A 19,471-nucleotide genomic window follows, 5' to 3' on the forward strand; every position below is an offset into this window, starting at 1 on the left:
AATGCTTTTCCCCTGAATCATGGAGATGTAGTTCAACCTGTGTCCTGTCTGGCCCCTTTCCAGGGCTTGGCTTCTCCAGAATGAATCAGAACCTCAAAGCAAAATCCTGCCCTCAAAATCATGCCATGTTCCTTCCTTCTACCTTGGAGGCTCTGAAACATCTTTTTTAGAACTCTTACTCCATTCGTTCTCAGATTTTAGAAAGTTGGTGCCTGCCCAGCAAGTGAGAGGGACCTGAGGGAGGTGGAGGCAATGATACCGCCTGCCAGGTCTAAGAAGGGACTTCCTCAAGACTGTGGCTACAGATGATGGGGGTGGGGAGGAGTGGGGTTGTCTTCAGAGGCCAACCTGGGACACTTGTAGCCCTTTGATCTGTGGGACCAGTTTGGCCTCTCCATGTCAAGTGAGAGGAGGTTATTTCTTAGGTACACGCCAGAGTGAACCTTGACCCCAGCTCCTACCCAGTCCAGGCCCCAGCCAACTTGAGCGTCACCAACCCACGTCGTCCACTTCCTGATACCCCGTTACATATCCCAGGCAGCTGAGAAACACCATCCCAATTGATCTGTTCCTCACAGACCCCAGGGCTGATGTGGCAGAAGGCAGATCCGGGTGTGGCTCTGGTGACCATAGGACACCAGTGCTGTGTGTAGAGCTCTAGTAGCCCCAGAAAACTGTCATTAATAAATGGGAAAGTATACTTTTAGGCTCTTCTAAGAGGTAATATCTCTGAATCCTAAAGACCAGGAAAACAGAGGGGTGCCCAGACAGGAGGCAGAGGGGCAGTTAACCTAAAGAAATGGAGGCTAGAGCACAGTCGGTCCTACGGAAAAGATTCTAGGCTTCTGTTTGAGCCAGACTAGAACTGAAGTGGCCAAGAACAAAGACTCACTCTCTAGTTCTAAATCAGGCCGTTCTCAGGCTTTATGGCTTTCCAACTCCAAACATCCTCCAATTCCTCAAGGGAAGGGAACGAGAGAGCTACAGCAATATGACTGGTAGCAGTGGGGCCTCCTGGATGTGCTCCTACTGTATCGTGTCATCAGGGGGAGGTGGGCAGGAGGAAGGCATTGTGGGAGCCCCAGTGACACAGGAGGTCTTTACCCAGCCCAGCTGAGTGGTGCCAGCCACTTTAAGTACAGGTAACCTTCATCCTGGTTTTACAGAATAGGCATAAAAAGCTGGGAAAGCACATGGAGACTTTGCTCCCTCTCTCCCAGGTCCCTTTATCCCCATTGGAGGGCAAGGTTATGGTCATCTATCTAGGCGGTCATGATTCTGCAAAGTGGTCCACACAAGACAGGAATGTTCTCATAGACGGTCATAGCAGAAAAGACCGACAGGTTTGTGTTTACAGCTGGATCACCTGTTTTGAAGATGTTCACCAAAAGAGGGAGCTTTGATTTTATTGATCCTATGTTTTGCACAAGTTGAAAGGAAGTAGAAGCCTACTGGGCTTGTTATACCTAGGAGGACGGTGAGCCCACTCTGGGTTTCCGACTTCTTCCATGGCAGCATGGGAGAGACACATCCACACTGCGCATCACCAGCAGACAGCCAAGGTGGGCTCTGTCAGAACTTGGAGCATCCCTCCTGGCCTTGGAACAGAAAGGCAGATAAGAAGCTGACGTACAGGGACAGAGGGGCTGGTGCTGGTGGAATAGAGGCTGCCATGCAGCTCAGGGGTTGAGGGAATGCTTCAGCTTCTTATCTTGCTTCCACCGTCTTCTAGGAAAGAGGACAGAACAGCCAGGTAAGGTTGAAGCTGTAGAAGGCTGTTCTCTTCTTTAATAAAAAAAAATTGTAAGAGTAATAAATATGTTGTTATTGGGGGAAAAACACAGAAATATATATACTAGAGGGTGCCTGGGTGACTCATTCGGTTAAGCATCCCACTTCAGCTCACGTTATGATCTCACAGTTCATGAGTTTGAGCCCCACGTCGGGCTCTGTGCTGATAGCTCAGAGCCTGGGGCCTGCTTCAGATTCTGTGTCTCCCTCTCTCTCTCCCCTTACCTTGCTCTCTATCTCTGTCTCTGTCTTTCAAAAATAAATAAACATTAAAACATTTTTAAAAGAAAGATATATACTAAAAGATGAATTACGCTTCCCCGTCCCATTTCCCAAGAGTAACCTTTGTTACCAATTGTAATACTCTTCCAGATTTTTTTATTCATATATAAAAGTATGTTTTTTCTTTCTTCCTTCTTCCTTTTGCTCCCTGTGCCTCCTTTTCTTTTTTTACAAAAAAATGGTATCACACTATCTAGTTTCAAGTTTTCCTTTTGTCTTAATTCCCTCCTGCAGCACATAGTAGTATTCAAAAGGTAATGGGATAGACACCTCACATTACTTGTTTTTTTTCACTGAGTACCTCTTGGACTTATTTCTTACCAGCACGTGTAAATCTATTTCACTCATTCTCATGGCTACATGGTGTTCTATTATATGAGTGTCCCAAAATGTATTAACCAGTTCTCTTTTTTAATGTGTATTTATTTTTGAGAGAGAGACAGACAGAGCATGGGCAGGGGAGAGGCTGAGAGAGGGAGACACAGAATCCGAAGCAGGCTCCAGGCTCTGAGCTGTCAGCACAGAGCCCAACGCAGGGCTTGAACTCACGAGCCGTGAGATCATGACCTGATCCAAAGTTGGACGCTTAACCAACCAAGCCACCCAGGAGGCCCAACCAGTTCTTAATTGTTAAATTGATTCTTCTTTTCACTACTGTAAATAATAATGCAGTGAATATCTTTGTGCGCATGTCTTTGCAGACTTATGAAACCATTTTTATAGGATAGATACTTAGAAATGGAATTGCCACGGGGCGCCTGGGTGGCTCAGTTGGTTGAGCATCTGACTTTGGCTCAGGTCAGGATCTCATGGCTTGTGAGTTTGAGCCCCACATCGGGCTCTGTGCTGACAGCTCAAAGCCTGGAGCCTGCTTCAGAGTCTGTCTCTGTCTCTGTCTCTGCCCATCCCCTGCTCATGTACTGTCTCTCTCTCCCTCCCTCTCCTCTCTCTCTCAAATATAAACGCGTATTTTAAAAAAATAATTAAAAAAAGAAATGGAATTGCTGCATCAAAGTGTACACCCATTTATATTTTTGATGGCTAGAACCAAATTGTCCTGTAAAAATCTTGTACAGGGGCACCTGGGTGGCTCAGTTGGTTAAACATCTAACTCTGGTTTGGGCCTGGGTCATGATCTCACAGTTCGTGGAAGCCACGCATGGGGCTGTGTGCTGACATCGCAGAGTTTGCTTGAGATTTCTCTCTCTCTCTCTCTCTCTCTCTCTCTCTCTCTCTCTCTCTCTCTGCCCCTCCCCTGCTCTCTTTCTCTCTTGCTCTCTGTCTTTCAAAATAAATAAATAAACTTTAATGGGGCACCTGGGTGGCTCAGTCGGTTAAGCAGCCTACTTCAGCTTAGGTCATGATCTCACCGTTCTGAGTTTGAGCCCCGCATCGGGCCCTTTGCTGACAGCTCAGAGCCTGGCCTGCTTCAGAGTCTGTTTCTATCTCTCTCTGCCCCTCCCCTGCTCACGCTCTGTCTCTCTCTCTAAAAAATAAAATAAAAACATTTAAAAATAAAGAAAGATGTATGGAAACTAATTTGACAATAAATTTCATATAATAAATAAGTAAATAAATAAATAAATAAATAAAAATAAAGAAAGAAATAAACTTTAAAAAAAGATAAAAATCTTGTACCACTTTCTATGGCGGTTTATTCTCATGTCACTCTCTTGTCCTTACAGGATGAATCAGGCGCCAACCGTGGGCTTTGAGCAGGATGTTGGCAGCCGAACCACTCATCATTTCATGTACCCCGAGAGTGCCAAGAACCTGCCCGCCAATGTCAGCTTTGTGTTGGTGCCCTTCAAAGCCCTGGACCTCCTCTGGATTGCCAGCGCTTTGTCCACGGGGCAGATCCGATTGTAAGTCGCTCTGTTGACTGGGAGTGGAATGTGGGTGACAGAGCATTTTGAGAGGAGTCTTCCCAAGGATTGGCTCTTAGAATTCTTTTAACTGAATATTTTGACCGAGAGGGGCTGGTGAAGAGGGAGGCAATAGTAGGGAGAGCCCAAAGTGGTGTGTTAGCTGGGGCCACAGGTTGTTCTGTGTCACTCCTACATAGTGACTGCCAGCTTCCTGTAGGTAGAAAGGGTAGCAAGGTTTTGGTCTCCTTTCCAGGAGGTGGCTCCTGACTGTGGGAGTTCTGCATTCTGAGAATTTTCTTTAGAGGCAGTTGCTCAATCATAGCTGGGAACCTGAGGAAATTTAATATATCATTTTTTATTTTATTTTATTGAAGTGTGGTTGACATACAACATTACATTAGTTTCATCACCAAGTATTTTTTTTTATTTTTAATGTTTATTTATTTTTGAGAGACACAGTGGGAGTGGGAGAAGGGCAGAAAGAGAGGGAGACACAGAATCCCAAGCGGGCTCCAGGCTCCAAGCTGTCAGCACAGAGCCCAACATGGGGCTTGAACTCATGAACCGTGAGATCATGACCTGAGCTGAAGTTGGATGCTTAACTGACTGAGCCACTCAGGCACCCCATCACTAAGTATTTTTTAGCATCTCTATTGAGGTACAAGTCACATGCCATACAGTTTACACATTTAAAGTATACAAGTCAGTGGCTTTTATTAAATATGGTGTTGTGTAACTATCACAATTAATTTTAGAACTCCTTTCATCTTCTTAAAGATGAAGATCTTTAAAGATCTAAAGATACCTCTGTACCCCTTAGCCATCACCCTCACTCCCTCTACTCCCACACCCCAGCCCTAGGCAACAACCACTAATCTGTCTCTCACTGTGTGCGTGTGTGTATGTGTGTGTGTTAAAATGTATACAACATATGGGGTGCCTGGCTGGCTCAGTTGCTAGAGCATGTGATTCTTGATCTCAGTGTTGTGAGTTCAAGCCCCACATGGGGTGTAGAGATTAAAAACAAATAAATAAATACAAACTCATTTTCTCAGATCACTGCCTACATTCTCCACCAAAATTATAAGTACACTCAGGGCACCTGTGTGACTCAGTCAGTTAAGCATCCAACTTCGGCTCAGGTCATAATCTCACAGTTCATGGATTTGAGCCTGCGTCGGGCTTTGTGCTGACAGCTCAGAACCTGGAGCCTCCTTTGGAATCTGTATCTCATTCTTTCTGCCCCTCCCCTGCTTGTGCTGTCTCTCTCTGTCTCTCAAAAATAAATAAATGTAAAAAAATTTTTAAATAAGTACATTCGCTTTGTTGTGCAAAACACCACCCTATCCATCTCCAGAACTTTTTCATAATTTCAAGTGGAAATTGCATTCATTAATAACTCCCCATTTCCCCGACCCTTAGCCTCTGATAACCACTAGTCTTTTTGTCTGTATGATTTGACTATTATAGGTACTTCATGTAAGTGGAGTCATAGTGTTTGTCCTGGCTTACTTCACTTAGTGTAGTGTTTTCAGGGTTTATCTGTGTTGTAGCATGTACAGGACTTCATTCCTTTTAAAGGCTGAATAGTATTCCACTATATGGATATGCCATATTTGCTTTATCAATTCATCCATCAGTGGACAGTTAAGCTGTTTCCACATATGGCCTGCTATTTGCCTGCATTTTGTCACTATGTATTTTTTAAACACAGAAATATAAATTACAGTTTCCTGACTTTATCTTATGATAAAGTTTAAGTTTGAGTTTAAGTCCCTTGCTTAGAAAAGGAGTATAGACTACGGGTGCCATGGCTGGCTAATAGGGAAGGAGGGATTTGTACCAAATATGAGGATAGTAGCAAGAGGGTCACTGTAGGCAGAACTAAGACAAATATAGTGGGTGTGAGATGATTGGCTAAATTAAGTGGGGAGTTCACAGCTGAGTGTTGTGGAAAGAAGCATTTGAGCTGGATAATAGAAGGCACCAATGTTTGTCTAAAACATCCTTATTTTATCCTAAAGAACATAGGTAGCTGCTGAAGTTTTCTGAGCAAGGTACTGCAGTGATGTGCTCTGGGAAAGCAGTCTGGAAGCAGGGGATCTGTTGTAAGGCTGTCATCACTCAGGCCTGACAAGGAGGAAAGGCATCTGTGGACCTTTCTAGATCCCAAGGGCCATCTAAATCTTCTTCTTTCTGCTTGCAGCACCTATGCACCAGTGAAGTCTTTCCTTCGAGTGGACAAAGAAAAGGTAAGCTCCCACCTCTCCCTTGTTCATCCCCATCTCATTAGAAACGGTGCAGATTTGACTACTGCTGTGCCCAGTCCTGTGGCTCAGGTTTCCCCCAGTGCCCTTCCAGAACCTTCAGAGTCCACCCATCTGCTGGTATGCCTGACCCCCTCAGAGGCCACAGGAACTAGGGAACTTGGAAGAACAGGTCTGCTGGCAAGCATGGAGGAACTGGCAGAAGCTACTTAGAGCCTGGCCTGAGTCTCCAGGCCCCCAACACCCCTCATGTGTCTGTTGCCTTTTCTCTTCCCAGGTTCAGATCTACAACCCAGCCTTCTTCAAGTATATCCACGACCGGTGGACAGAGCATCACGGGCGGTACCCTTCTACAGGGATGCTGGTGCTCTTCTTTGCCCTGCATGTGTGTGATGAGGTGGGTAACCCCGTGTTATGGGTAAAATAGGGATACCCATGGAACAGAGGGGATTAGCCCTTCTTAGGGCTTAGCAGAGCAAGAGGAACGTGTTTTTGTAGGCAGAAACCAAGTGGCTTTGATTTCCTGCATTTCTAGGCTGTAAAGTATACATCTTCATTTCCCAAACTTACTACTCATGATTTTACCAAATCTGAAATCACTTCAGTGAAAAGTTAAAGTTATTTAAAAAGGAAACAGAACATTACTACCATAATTGGTATTACTTGTCATAAAGAAAAAATCATCAAAAATATAAATAGAACGGAAATAATGAAGTTAACTTCCAGCGGGATGGTCTTCTCCCACCGCTGTGGGCCCTAGGCCTACCCTCCGTGTGTTAACACTGCAGGTCATTCGTTCCAGGAGCACGTCTCACTAGCAAGCAGGGCTGCTGTGCCATACTCGCTCACGCCCAGCACACCCACTTTTGCCAGTAAATTCAGTGTGTGGTATTGGGTGCTTGACTAGCTTTCATATAAAAGTATTACATTAAAAAACAAAAACAACAACAAAACAAAACAAAAAAAAAAGGAACGTTAGCAACGGTGGGAGAGGTCCCATAGCCCCAGACCGGGGCGTATCGCTGCAATCAGACGGGTGGAAGAACCGAAAGGGAGCAGCAGTCTTGCCAGTCGGTATCCTTAGCTCCAGGCCTGGGTGTCGCGTATTCCCGTTGCCTCCCGCGCTCTGCGAATTGACGAACTGCGCGTCTCTTAGCTGTAGTCGGGTCGCTGCAGCCCCTTTCTCCTAGCCCACCGCGACCCGAGGCTTTCCCGTGCCCTGTCCTCCCGCTCTCCGACGCGGGGTGACCTGCGCCGCCCTCCCCTGCAGGTGAACGTGTACGGGTTCGGGGCCGACAGCCGGGGCAACTGGCACCACTACTGGGAGAATAACCGGTACGCGGGCGAGTTCCGGAAGACGGGGGTGCACGACGCCGACTTCGAGGCCCATATCATCGACATGCTGGCCAAGGCCAGCAAGATCGAGGTCTACCGAGGAAATTGAACCCGCGACCCTTCCGGGCCAGGCGCGAACCTCGGGCGCTGGCTCCTAGCCGGGACTCCAGGCCAGCCGGAGGGCGGTGGCCTCGGCGTGGGCACGGCGCCCCATTGGGCGTTTCCAGGCCCTAGGAGCGACGTCAGGGCGCGGTCTGGACTAATCATGCTGCAAGTCCAGCGAGCGCTGGCTGTCCCTCGCCAATCATGAGACTGGGGACTAGCCGGCCAGGCACCAATCAGCGCTGCAGTCGAAGCGGAGGATTTTTTTTTTTTTTTTCTCCCAGCCAATCATGCGACTCAAGGAGAACTGCCGGCCCTGGGCCCGTCTCTTCCAATCAATGGCCTTCGGAGGCGGGCCGGCGGCCGCTGAATCCCCTCTCCCCTATGCTTTGGGTAGAATTTTATTTCACGCTTTGTAAGGAACAGAGGTTGGTTCCGGCCTCAGTGAGGTACTTTCCTCAGTGTGTGTAGCAGCATTGCCCGCCGCTCGTCGACCTCACTCGGTCAGGGGCGCCGAGAAGGAGACGGTGGGGAAGGTGCGGGGCAGCGGCGGCTCGGCTTCCCTTGCCGGGGCTGGTGGGGGGCGGGGGTGTCCCTCTTGACCTCCGGGTGGGCGGTGGGGCGTTAGCCGTTCCTATATGGTGGTCTAGGGGAGATCAGATGGTTTCCGGGGAGCGCGCCTTCATCCCAGGGTAAAAGCTGGAGCCCTCTCAAACCTCTTCAGACTCAGAGAATTTTGGACCCCACGTTTCCTTTTTCTGTCAGGCCCAGATGGGTGAGTGTAAACCCACCAAAGAAATGCAGTGGCTTGTGGGTCCCCTCCTCTTTCTCCCCATCCCCACCTTTGGCCACCCTATGGATTGGCCTTTCTGACCAGGGCATTTAGCATCTCACCAGAAAACTAGAACTGTATTCGCCCGTTGCTAACGGGCGGAATTCGCCTAGGGCCTAACTCTGGAACACAGGTGTAAGGAACACGGCAGGGGACAAGGAAGCCCAGTCACTTCAGATGTAAGGTGCTTCTCACTCTCGTGTACTCTCGGCCCCTACTGTTCACCCAAAACCTTTTCAGTGGCTCTTCTTAGGCCCTGGGCCTTCTCACCAGCCTACATGTCCTGAAAAAAAAATCAAAACTTGCCCTGGGGGTTGGGGGGCACTGTTGCATCTTCACTCCCTACCGCCCCTCCCCCCCCCACCGCCCGCTCGCGCGAATAATCGAGCGCGCGCACACACTCGCGCGCGTTTGGCCTGCTCTAGGGAGAAGGAGCAACACGTGGGAAAGAAGGCTGGAGATGGGGAACCCAGCTTGCCTGGTGCATGCACCTTCTTCCTTCATCCATCACCCCAAAGAGAAGTAGGAAACCTTTGCCTGGGGGTGGAATTTGCTTTGGTCTCGTAATTTAATTAACTTGAGGTTACCAGGGATGGCTGACCAACAAAGATTTTTTTAAAACTCTACGTTGGCCATGCAGATAGCTGGGATTCTAGCTGGGGAGGAGTAGACTTGCCCGCTTGCATGCCTCCTCTCCTGCCCTTGTGTCCCCTCTGCCCCATGCTCACTTCCTGCCTCCTTGCTCTAACCCACTTTCCATTTCCAAATCTAGAAGGGCAGGGAAACCAACAAACGGGTTACAACTGGAATTTACCTGCATGACTGAACCCAGCTGAAGCTCTGACAGGAAGCTGTTGATGGTATTCTCACCTTACAAGGTTGGGGAAATTTCGGAGGGGGGTAAGGGCTTCTGTGAAGTTTCCAAACTACTAATAGGATCCCCCTTCCCAACAGTGAGGAACACAAATACCACCCTTTATCTTAGTGAGTTGATACCACCAAGCAGCCTCCTGGCCATTGGTGTAGTTCCTGCAGCTGGCTGGGGGAACAGGGACCAGCAGGGAGTATTTTAGAAGAGGATTAGGGCAGGGCAGTGGGCACCCCTAAAAGTTAATATATTGAGAACGTAGCTAGAGTCTGTTCCTTTCCAATTCCAAAAGTAGGAGGAGTAGAGCATGAGGGTGGATTTGGGGGGCCTTTAGTGGAATGCCTCTCTCAGGGCCTACCCCATCATTTTAGAGAGTCAAGGCACCAGCCATTCTTGCCAGTCTCAGCTCAGTGCTTCCTGAAGAGGCAGTTTGGAGTGTTTAGAAGATGAAAAAATGCGATTATGCCAAACAGTATTGAGCAGAATAATTTATTTCTTTTCTGTTCCTTTTTCTTTTTGTTTTGTTTTGTTTTGTTTAAAACGTTAATAAATCCCCTTTCTGGAAGAGGTAGGTCCCAGCATCCAGCCCAGATCTCCTTTTCTGCAATAGTTATTTAAACAAATGTTTTTTATTTTCTTCCCTTTCTCTCTCTTTCTGAATTAAAAAGAACAAAAGAACTATATAGTCATTTGTCTATTTGAAATGGGTATGGTTGTGAAAAGAAGAAATCTCTGTCAGCCGGGAGCTATGACCAAGTAATGACTAAGAACATTGGGTGGAAGGTTCGAAGGAGAAAAGAGCATGACTCCAAACACCTGCCCCCGTATACACGAGGCCTCCCAACCCAGTCCACCAGCAGTGCCCTCTGAAATAGTGGTTCTTTACCACTGTCCTTTGGGACACGTGAGTGGTTCAGCAGGGCAGAGACTGTCCATTGCCAGGGGCCCCACAGCATGCAGATCCAGAAGGCACCAGGATGGGGTTTCCCACAACATTTCCAGGTTCTGCAGAACTCCCAGTGATGCTGTAGGTGTGGGTTGGCAGGAAATTGACAGAATGGGAGGAGCAGGTTGCACAGGCATCCGAGGCACTTCCTTGGACCATCTGGACCCCTAAGGTCTACTTTGTGCAATGGAATGCCACCAAACATCCAATTTTATAGTTCAGTGGACCAACTACTATGGATCTCACAACAGACAGCTTTGAGTCTAAAGTCACTTGGTGTCCTGCAATTCACTTTCTGCCTGTGCCCAAGAGCAATCCAGGAGTTGCTTTTCACTTGGAGAATAACTTTTGGTAGAGGAGCATATTGGTATTTTTCTAAAACCCTAGAACAGGGGCTATAGTTCTCTTACTTGGAGTTGTCAGAGACTCCTTCCATCTTTCTCTCTCTACCACAGACACTCTGTTAGCATTTGGTTGCCTGGGTCCTAAAGCCTGGTGGCAGGACAGTGTACGCATAGGCTAGACTTCTGAGAACCATTTCTTGTTTGGGTCCCACTCAACTCAAAGCCAGCTGCCTTACAGGTCACTAATTGGTTGGAGCAGCACTCCCCAATGTTGTACCTGTTGCCTCCACAATCAAGAGTTCCACCAAATTGTGTATCTTTTTTTTTTTTTTTTAATGTTGGCCGAGGGCTGTGTTGCTTTGATCCCACAAAGATATCATATCTAGAACAACAGGTCAGCATTACCATTCGATTGCATTTGCAATAAACTGTCAGTTTTTAAGAGTCAAATGGTGAGTAAATGGGATGAGGAAAAAATCACCCACCCCTGTATAACTCAAGTTTGATGGCAGCACCAATTTCTGTAGATGCTGTTAGAGTGTGGTGTTGACTTTTTTTTTTTTCCACTTACTACTTTGGACATGGTCCCAGGGACTTCTGTTTGGTCCATCTATCGTAGTCACCCCCATTCCATGGGTAAGGTTGTCAATCTGGGGATTTCGCCAGGTAGTAAATGTCTCTTCCCTTTTGGGACAGGAAATTCCAGGCATGACTAATATTTTTGCAGTTTGCTTTATTGCCCTTTGCAGATACTGAGTTTTTTTTACAAGTTGAAGGTTTGTGGCAACCGTGCAATGAGCAGGTCTATCAGCACCATTTTTCCAACAGCATTTGCTCACCTTGTGTCTGTGTCACATTTTAGTAATTCTCACAATATTTCAAACTTTTTCATTACTATATTTGGTATAGTGATCTGTGATCAATGGTTACAACTTGCTGAAAACTCAGAAGATGGTTAGCATTTTTGAGCAATAAATTGTTTGTTTTTAATTTTTTTTTAATTTATTTTTGAAAGAGACTGAGTATGGGGCGCCTGGGTGGCTCAGGTGGTTAAGCATCCGACTTCAGCTCAGGTCATGATCTCGCGGTTCGTGGGTTCAGGCCCCGTGTCGGGCTCTGTGCTGACAGCTCAGAGCCTGGAGCCCACTTCAGATTCTGTGTCTCCCTCTCTCTCTGCTCCTCCCCCACTCAGGTTCTGTTTCTCTGTCTCTCAAAACTAAAACATTAAAAAAAAATTTAAAAAAAAAAGAGACTGAGTGTGAGTGGGGGAGGGACAGAGAAAGAAGAAGACAATCCAAAGCAGGCTCCAGACTCTGAGCTGTCAGCACAGAGCCCAACACGGGGCTTGAACCCACAAACTGTGAGATCATGACCTAAGTCGAAGTCGGAGGCAGTTGGCTTAACCATCTGAGCCACCCAGGCGCGCCAGGGCATAAACATTTTTATACATAATGCTGTTGCACACTTAATAGGCTACAGTATAGTGTAAACATAACTTTTATATATACCAGGAAACCAAAAAATTCATTACACTCGCTTCATTGTGATACTTACTTTATTGCTGCAGTCTGTGACCCAACCTGCAATCTCTCAGAGGTATGCCTGTACCTTAAAATGAGTCTGTGGTCTTATTGGACCCACCATTAAATGAACTTGGATCAGAGCTCCATCTATCATTTGCCATAATAAGCCTGACTCTAACTGGTGGGCCATTTTGGTTGGATGTGAGAGCTGTATCTGATAACTCCTGAAGCTCTGGGTATTTCCCTTTCCCTAGTGCACTGTCACTTTGGGAAGTAGGTCCCTCAGGAAAGACATGGGGGAAGATTCAGGTTCCACACCTGACCTATGTCAGAGAGTCACTCCTCAAAGGACCCTGGAATCCTCTTGAAAAAGAGGCTCCATGTGTGACCTGAATTAGGTCTGGGAACTGGGTGAGAAGCTGTGAATCCCCAAGACTGTGACCCAGGCTCCTCAGCAATCTTTGAATTTCTGCTCCCATGCATGTTAAGCAGAACCTTAGTAGCCTGCTTGGCATCTAATTCCTAGAGATCCTAATGGTCCATTAACTATTGTCCCAAATCCTTGTAGGTCAGCTTTGCGCAGTGGCAGTATCGTAGCCAATGAGGTTTATCCGAGGCGCGATTATTGCTAATTGAAAACTTTTCCCAAATCCTTGTAGGTCAGAACTCTAATTATCATCCTGTGGTCTGTTGTGGTAATGTGCCCACCACCACAAGTAGTAGGCACGTCTTTTTGGACTTTATCATGTTGGGATCACATCATTCTGACTTACACATGACAGCCAACAGAGTTCATCAAAGATGGCACACCAATCACTAATGCATTTTTTAATTTTTTAAAACATTTTTGATGTGGGATATAATCTATATGCAGAAAAGAGCATAAAGATCAATGTACTAAAATAGATAATTTCATGAATTATTTTTTTTTAAGCTCCTAAGGGGGGTTTATTTGGCAAATTTTATAGATAAATAGATAACATTTCTATGGTAAAGAAAAGCAACTTCCACTGCCATTTCATTATCAAAATGGACTGGGGAAAAGGAGAAGAGAGGTGGTTGAACATGTTATTTGGAAGAATTAGAAAAACTAGAATGTTGTATATTTTTCCAGCTTCAATGAGATATAACTGACATATAACATTGTGTAAGTGTATAAGGTATACAACATCGTGCTTTTGTATGTGTATATGTTCCAAAATGATTACCACAATAAGGTTAACACATCAATCATCTCATATAATTAACATTTTGTGTTTGTGTGGTGAGAACTTTTAAAATCTCTCTTAGCAACTTTCAAATACAATACAGTATTGTTAACTATAGTCACCATGCTGTACGTTACATCCCCACAACTTATTTATCTTATAACTAGAAGTTCGTAGCTTTGACCACCTTCACCCCACCACCTCCTCCCCCTGGCAACCACCAATCTGTTTCTATGAGTTTGTTTTTTTTAAGATTCCACCTATTAAAAACAAAAAAAAAAGATTCCACCCAAAGTGAGATCATATAGTATTTCTCTGTCTTATTTCACTTAGCAAAATGCCCTCAGTCCATCCATGGACTTTGTTGTTACAAATGGCAGGATTTCCTTTTTTATAACTAAGTAATACTCTATTTTATATGCCCCACCCCCACCCTCACACCTGTTAGGGTGGTTATTATCAAAAAGATGAGAGATAACTGCTGGTGAGGGTGAAGAGGAAGGGAGCCCTTGTGGTGAGAATGCAAATTGGTGCAGCCACTATGCAAGACAGTATGGAGGCTCCTTAACAAGTCATTTTCAGATGAACGCTCATAGCCACCACCCAGGCTGTGGGAGTAGTCCAGAGGCCTCCCCACTCCATCTTCCTTGCCAAGCACAACCCCCTTCCTGTCTCTAAAGGTGATCACTGCCCTGACATTCATGTTCACTTGAGTCTATTTCTGGATACTCTGTTTCATTAGCCTGATTGCCTAGACCTAAGCCCATACGGAAACGTAGTTAATAATAAATATGGCCTCTCAAATCATTTAGGAAAAGAGGGATGCTTACATAAATTTTATCAGGATAACTAGATAACTATTTGGAAAAAGATACAATTACAGTCCATACCTTAAATTATTCACCAAAATGCCAAGTGAATCAGAACTAAATGTAAAAAAATAAAACCCTAAATATGGTAGCTCTTTGATTTACTAAAACAGATAAATTTCAGCTTTGTAGTTGGTTTTAGATTGGGATTTTTTTTCACGCTCTATATAGTTCCCTGTATTGCTAAAAATGGGAACTTTTTCATGCTGTTTGTGTGTTCCAAACATTTTGTTAAATTCCTTTTCTACTGATGTAATTGCCCCCATTTCATTTGTCCGTAGGAGTTTATCCCTTATTCATTTTTTCCTTATAGGTTATAGGGGTTGTGGGAAAGCTAGGTTACGTGCAATGTTTAATCATATACTTAGTAGACACCTTTTCCTTCCTTGGTTTCCCTCTGTCTAAACAGAGTAGGCTCTTCGTGATTGCTTATTTAACTCCTCTCTGTCATGATGGAGGCTTTTGAAATAATTTGGAATTGAAGATTGTTTTCAGAAATAGTAGATCAAGAAACTGCTTGGGAACTTTGTACATGGATGGGGCTTACCTGCTATCTGGGTGGCTGGCCAGGGAACCAGACATTCCATGGGGGTGAAGGGGTAAGGATGAGCTGGGTTATGTTACGGTAACAAATACCCCTGAAACTCCCACTGGCTCAAAACAGAAATGTTTGTTTTTCACTCAAGCCACATTTCCATCCCAGGGATCTTCACTCATCATGGTTACTCAAGGACCCAGATGGGTAGTGGTACCATCTGTGGTGGATTTGTGGTCTCAGGGGCAGGGAAAAGAGAACCTGGCGAACCACAAACCGTCTCTTAATGTCTATTCACAATTCCTTGATGCCAAAGGAGTCCCATGGCCATGCCTGAGTTTAGCTGAGATGTGAAACTCTTCTCTAGGTGAAGTACCGTGTGTGGATGAGCAATAATAGTCTATAACACAGAGGGCTCTTCAGAGAGAAGTGCTTGGATGTATGGTTTGGACAGGGGCGGATGGATGCCTGGGAAGGGAAGGAAGGGGTTAAGTATTTTACCCACCAGGGAACAGCTGCAGGCTGCCATTCAGCAGGCTAGGAGCTCCTTCCTGTAACATGTTTGGCAAGGTTAGGAACCATCCTTCTTTGCTAGGTGAGAGAAAAGATCAGATCCTAAAACTGTATTGAAAAATCAAAATATTGCAAGGAAAATGAAAATCAAAACATTCTTTTCTGAGTGTGATTTAGGAATCAGTGCTCCTTCTCACCACCCTTCCAGAAAAATCACAGCTTCTGCAGCAAGTCTATGCCTGGGTGACAACCAACCCACAAAACTGCAAGAAGATGCCCCCTCTTCCCACTCTTGCTGAACCATGGCTATCAGGGCCAGCCTGTTCCTGAGAATACAGAATTAACACCTTTCATCTAACAACGGATTCTGTTCTTGAGCATAATACAGGCTCTTTATGGCAGCATGGTTTCCCTCCAGGGAGAAGGTAGAGAGAACATTTGGTGTCTGCATTCAGAGGGATCAGAGTTTAATCCTCCCTTTGCTATATACTCTTTGTCTTTTTTTTTTTTTACATAAAAAAATAATATATTCATTACAAAAATAATTCAAACATTTCATAAATATCTAAAGTAAAACCTGGAAGACTTCCTGCAGTATTTCATTTGTATTTATAACTTGTCATAAAATGGGTAAAGGGAACCATAGAAGGAAAGGGAACCCTGCCCACTTTGGACCACTGTTCTAGTCTCCCAGGCTTTGTCTCCAGAGCTCTTCCTGTGCAACCCATTTCCATACGCCCTTCCATTCAAGGGAAGGGTCTGGAATCTCAGCTTTCTTTGCTATGAAGAATAACTAAGTTTTAAGACTTGAACATACATCAAAAAAATTTTTTTTAAGTATCAAAGTCACCCTAACCATGTGATCAAGATTAACATCACCAGTCTAAACTTATATAAATACATGATTCAATATATTAATAAATGGGGAAGAGACAAATCTCCCATGTAGAATTCCAAATGATTTATGTAGCTACTGTGCCCTCATGGAGGGGGAGCATGCTCCCCACTCCTTAGATGTGCATAGTGACTTCCTTTCAAAGACTAAGGTATGGAAAGGAGGGGAGAAAGAGTAATTTTACAGTGGAAAAACCTGACAAACACTACCTCAGCCAGGTCATCAAGGTCAACATTAGCGACCTTGCTGACACTGATGTCATGTTGATTATATGTGCCTTTGTTATGTGATGAAAATGAAAATTTACCTCTGTGGTCTTCCTTCAGACTTCCATGTTAGACTTTAAAGAGAAATCATTTTATTATGTGACTCCAATGAAATTTGGTTTGTGCTTTTATTCTTGCTTTAAAATGAGAGTATAACTAAGATTTTGTTTTTTTACTTTTTAAAAATTTTATTCTTAAGTAATCTCTACACTCAATGTGGGGCTTGAACTCATGACCCTGAGACCAAGGGTTGAATGCTTCACCAGCTGAGCCAACCAGGTGTCCTCAAGAGTATATATATATATATATATATATATATATATGTGTGTGTATATATATATATATATTTTTTTAAGTTAAATATATATATATATTTTCTCTTTTTTAGAGAGTGAGAACACAAGCGGGGAGATGGGTGGGCGGGGAGAGAGAGGGTAGGAGAGAAGGGGAGGGAGAGAGAGAGAGAGAGAGAGAGAGTGAGAAAGAGAGAATCTTAAGTAGTCTCGAGGCTCAGTGTGGAGCCTGACACAGGGCTCGATACCTCAACCCTGGGATCATGTCATGAGCTAAAATCAAGAGTTGGACTCCCAACCGACTGAGCCACCCAGGTGCCCCAATATAATTAGGATTTTAAATAAAGGATTCCCATTTATTGAATTTATCTCAATGACTATCTTCCTCTTTTCCCAAATTTCTAATATTTTTTTATTGCTGTCCAGTGGTATGCTGGTGAATTGTCTCTCTAAAAACAAATAAAACCCTGATTTGTTTAAGTAGGCTCCATGCCCAACGTGGGGCTTGAACTCAGGACTCTGAGATCAAGAATCACAGGCTCTACTGACCGAGCCAGCCAGTCAACCCAAGCAATTTGTAGTTTTTGCTCATTTCTGTGGTAAACACACCCAAAATGGCCAGTTTCAAATTAACAGTGACTTACTGCTTGTGTGTTTCAGCATGCCACTGTTTTTGTCTAAATTTACTTTAAAAAAAAAAAATTTTTTTTTAAACGTTTTATTTATTTTTGAGAGAGAGGGAGAGACAGAGCATGAACAGGGGAGGGTCAGAGAGAGGGAGACACACAATCTGAAACAGGCTCCAGGCTCTGAGGTGTCAGCACAGAGCCCGACGCGGGGCTCAAACTCACGGACCGCGAGATCATGACCTGAGCCGAAGTCGGCCGCTTAACCGACTGAGCCACCCAGGCGCCCCACTTTTTTTTTTTTTAATGTTTATTTATTTTTGAGAGAGGGGGCAGGGGAGGGGCAGAGAGGCAGACAGAGAATCCAAAGCAGGCTCCAGGCTCTGAGCTGTCAGCACAGAGCCCGACATGGGGATCAAACCCACAAGCTGTGAAATGATGGACCTGAGCCAAAGTCGGGCACTTAACCAACAGAGCCACCCACGCACCCCCAAATTTACTTCTTAATCTTATGGTCTTTTTTAGTGTAATGTATTCTTTCTCTTTGAGCCTTCGAACATACTTGAAGTCTTTTATCAGGGTATTCCAAAAAAGTAGTTTCACCTGGGGTGAATCTGTTTTGACATTGCACTCTTTCTTAGCATAGATTTCTTCCCCCTGACAATCCACAGGTGAGTTTACCAGTTGGCTCCATGCAGCTCCTGCCGCTTTGGTCTTTATTCTAGAATCAGGTCTGCTGACATTCAGTAACCTGGGAATATCACAGAGGAGGCAGTCAACAGGATTGTGTCAATTACCTGTTCTAAATTGGGGGTGGGTGGGTAGTCCAAGACCTCCCGCCATCTGCCTGGGTCTGGGTCCTAATAAAAGTCTGCCATCCAGCGGGTGTGCAGGCCGGGTTCCGGTCCGGCTCCCTCCCAGCAGTGAGCCTGACTTTGGTTCCGTTCTTGCATGCGGTGCTTCCAGTACTCTCTACTCCATAAGCCCTAACAGCCAGTAGCTTCTGTTTCTGCAGTGGAGCCCAACAAGCTTTTGGCTTCAGCCCTGCCTCACTACTTTGCATTTTTACTCCATCGCTGGTCCACAGAAATATTCATCTTGTTTTGGGGTCAGTGTGTTTTCTGTTTTCTGGCTTTTACCTTTTCTAGATCACTGTTGTTTGGGGGCCAAAGTGGGCATCACTTAACTGGAACACTGGTGCTCCACCTGGACTCCTCCACCTCCTCACCCTCCCCTCCTTCCCTTGCCCTATCTCCCTTGAGTACCTCTTCTGCCCTCTTGTCCCCTACCTCTCTGGAATCTTGCTCCCCTTCTCACCCACCTTTCTCTTCTGAACCCCAGCTTGCACCTGCCTCTCACACACTTGCAGGCACTCTGTGCCTGTGCCTGGCGACACCTGCACGGACATCGAGCCTTTCATTCACTTACATCCACTCCTAATGGGCCCTTTGCATTCTGAACCCCTCAGTGGCGAGGACACCCATACCCACAGCCCATATCCATAGCTGTGCCACCCAAGTGCTCTTAAGGCAACCATAATCACTTGGCAGCAAGCAGGGGAAAACATTTAAAGACCTACAAGAACTTAGAAAATTTACTGCCACTACAGGAAACATGAGTAAATAATAATACTGGGAGGAGTACAGGATAAATTGGGATTTATGTTCCTGGGATGAGGAAAGCTCTCCTAGCCATGACAAGAAATCCAGGTTTCTTAAAAATGAAATCTGAGGAACATTAAACTTTCATGCAATATTAGAAAAAAAACCGAGTTTGTAAAGACAAACTAGGAAAACATTCACCGAAGTCTAATTTCCTTAAAATAGCGGTGGCTTAAAATCATTAAGGATTTGACAATCCGATAGTAAAACGATGAGGCAAGAGCGGGCAACCCCAAAAGACAAAAGACAAATACCCAGGAAACTGAACACTTGCCAATCCTCACTAAATACAAAACAACAAAAAACAATGATGTAATTTCTTTTTGCTATCCGGACTGGCAAATTTGTAAAAATTGAGAATATAGAGGATTGGCAAGTAGGTAAGAACACAGAGGTGTTTTTAGATCACTGCAACAATGTAAGTTGGTAAAAACTTTTCGGCAGGGG

At 45.1% G+C, this 19,471-nt stretch overlaps 1 protein-coding gene and 1 pseudogene across 2 annotated transcripts in view; both read left to right on the forward strand.

Moving 5' to 3' along the window:
• The window catches only part of ST3GAL2 (ST3 beta-galactoside alpha-2,3-sialyltransferase 2), a 46,305-nt gene extending 38,108 nt beyond the window's left edge, over nt 1–8,197 (forward strand). For both annotated transcript variants that reach the window (XM_042968708.1, XM_042968709.1), the window contains exons 4-7: nt 3,759–3,938; nt 6,148–6,193; nt 6,486–6,605; nt 7,479–8,197. In XM_042968708.1, coding sequence (XP_042824642.1) covers nt 3,759–3,938; nt 6,148–6,193; nt 6,486–6,605; nt 7,479–7,652 — 520 coding nt within the window. In that variant the 3' untranslated portion in view covers nt 7,653–8,197. The remainder of the gene's footprint in view (nt 1–3,758; nt 3,939–6,147; nt 6,194–6,485; nt 6,606–7,478) is intronic.
• A 4,532-nt stretch (nt 8,198–12,729) lies between these two features.
• Nucleotides 12,730–12,897, forward strand: LOC122234431 (annotated as a pseudogene).
• Nucleotides 12,898–19,471: the final 6,574 nt, after the last annotated feature.

This window comes from Panthera tigris, chromosome E2 (genome assembly GCF_018350195.1).
Source record: "Panthera tigris isolate Pti1 chromosome E2, P.tigris_Pti1_mat1.1, whole genome shotgun sequence".
Classification (NCBI taxonomy): domain Eukaryota; kingdom Metazoa; phylum Chordata; class Mammalia; order Carnivora; family Felidae; genus Panthera; species Panthera tigris.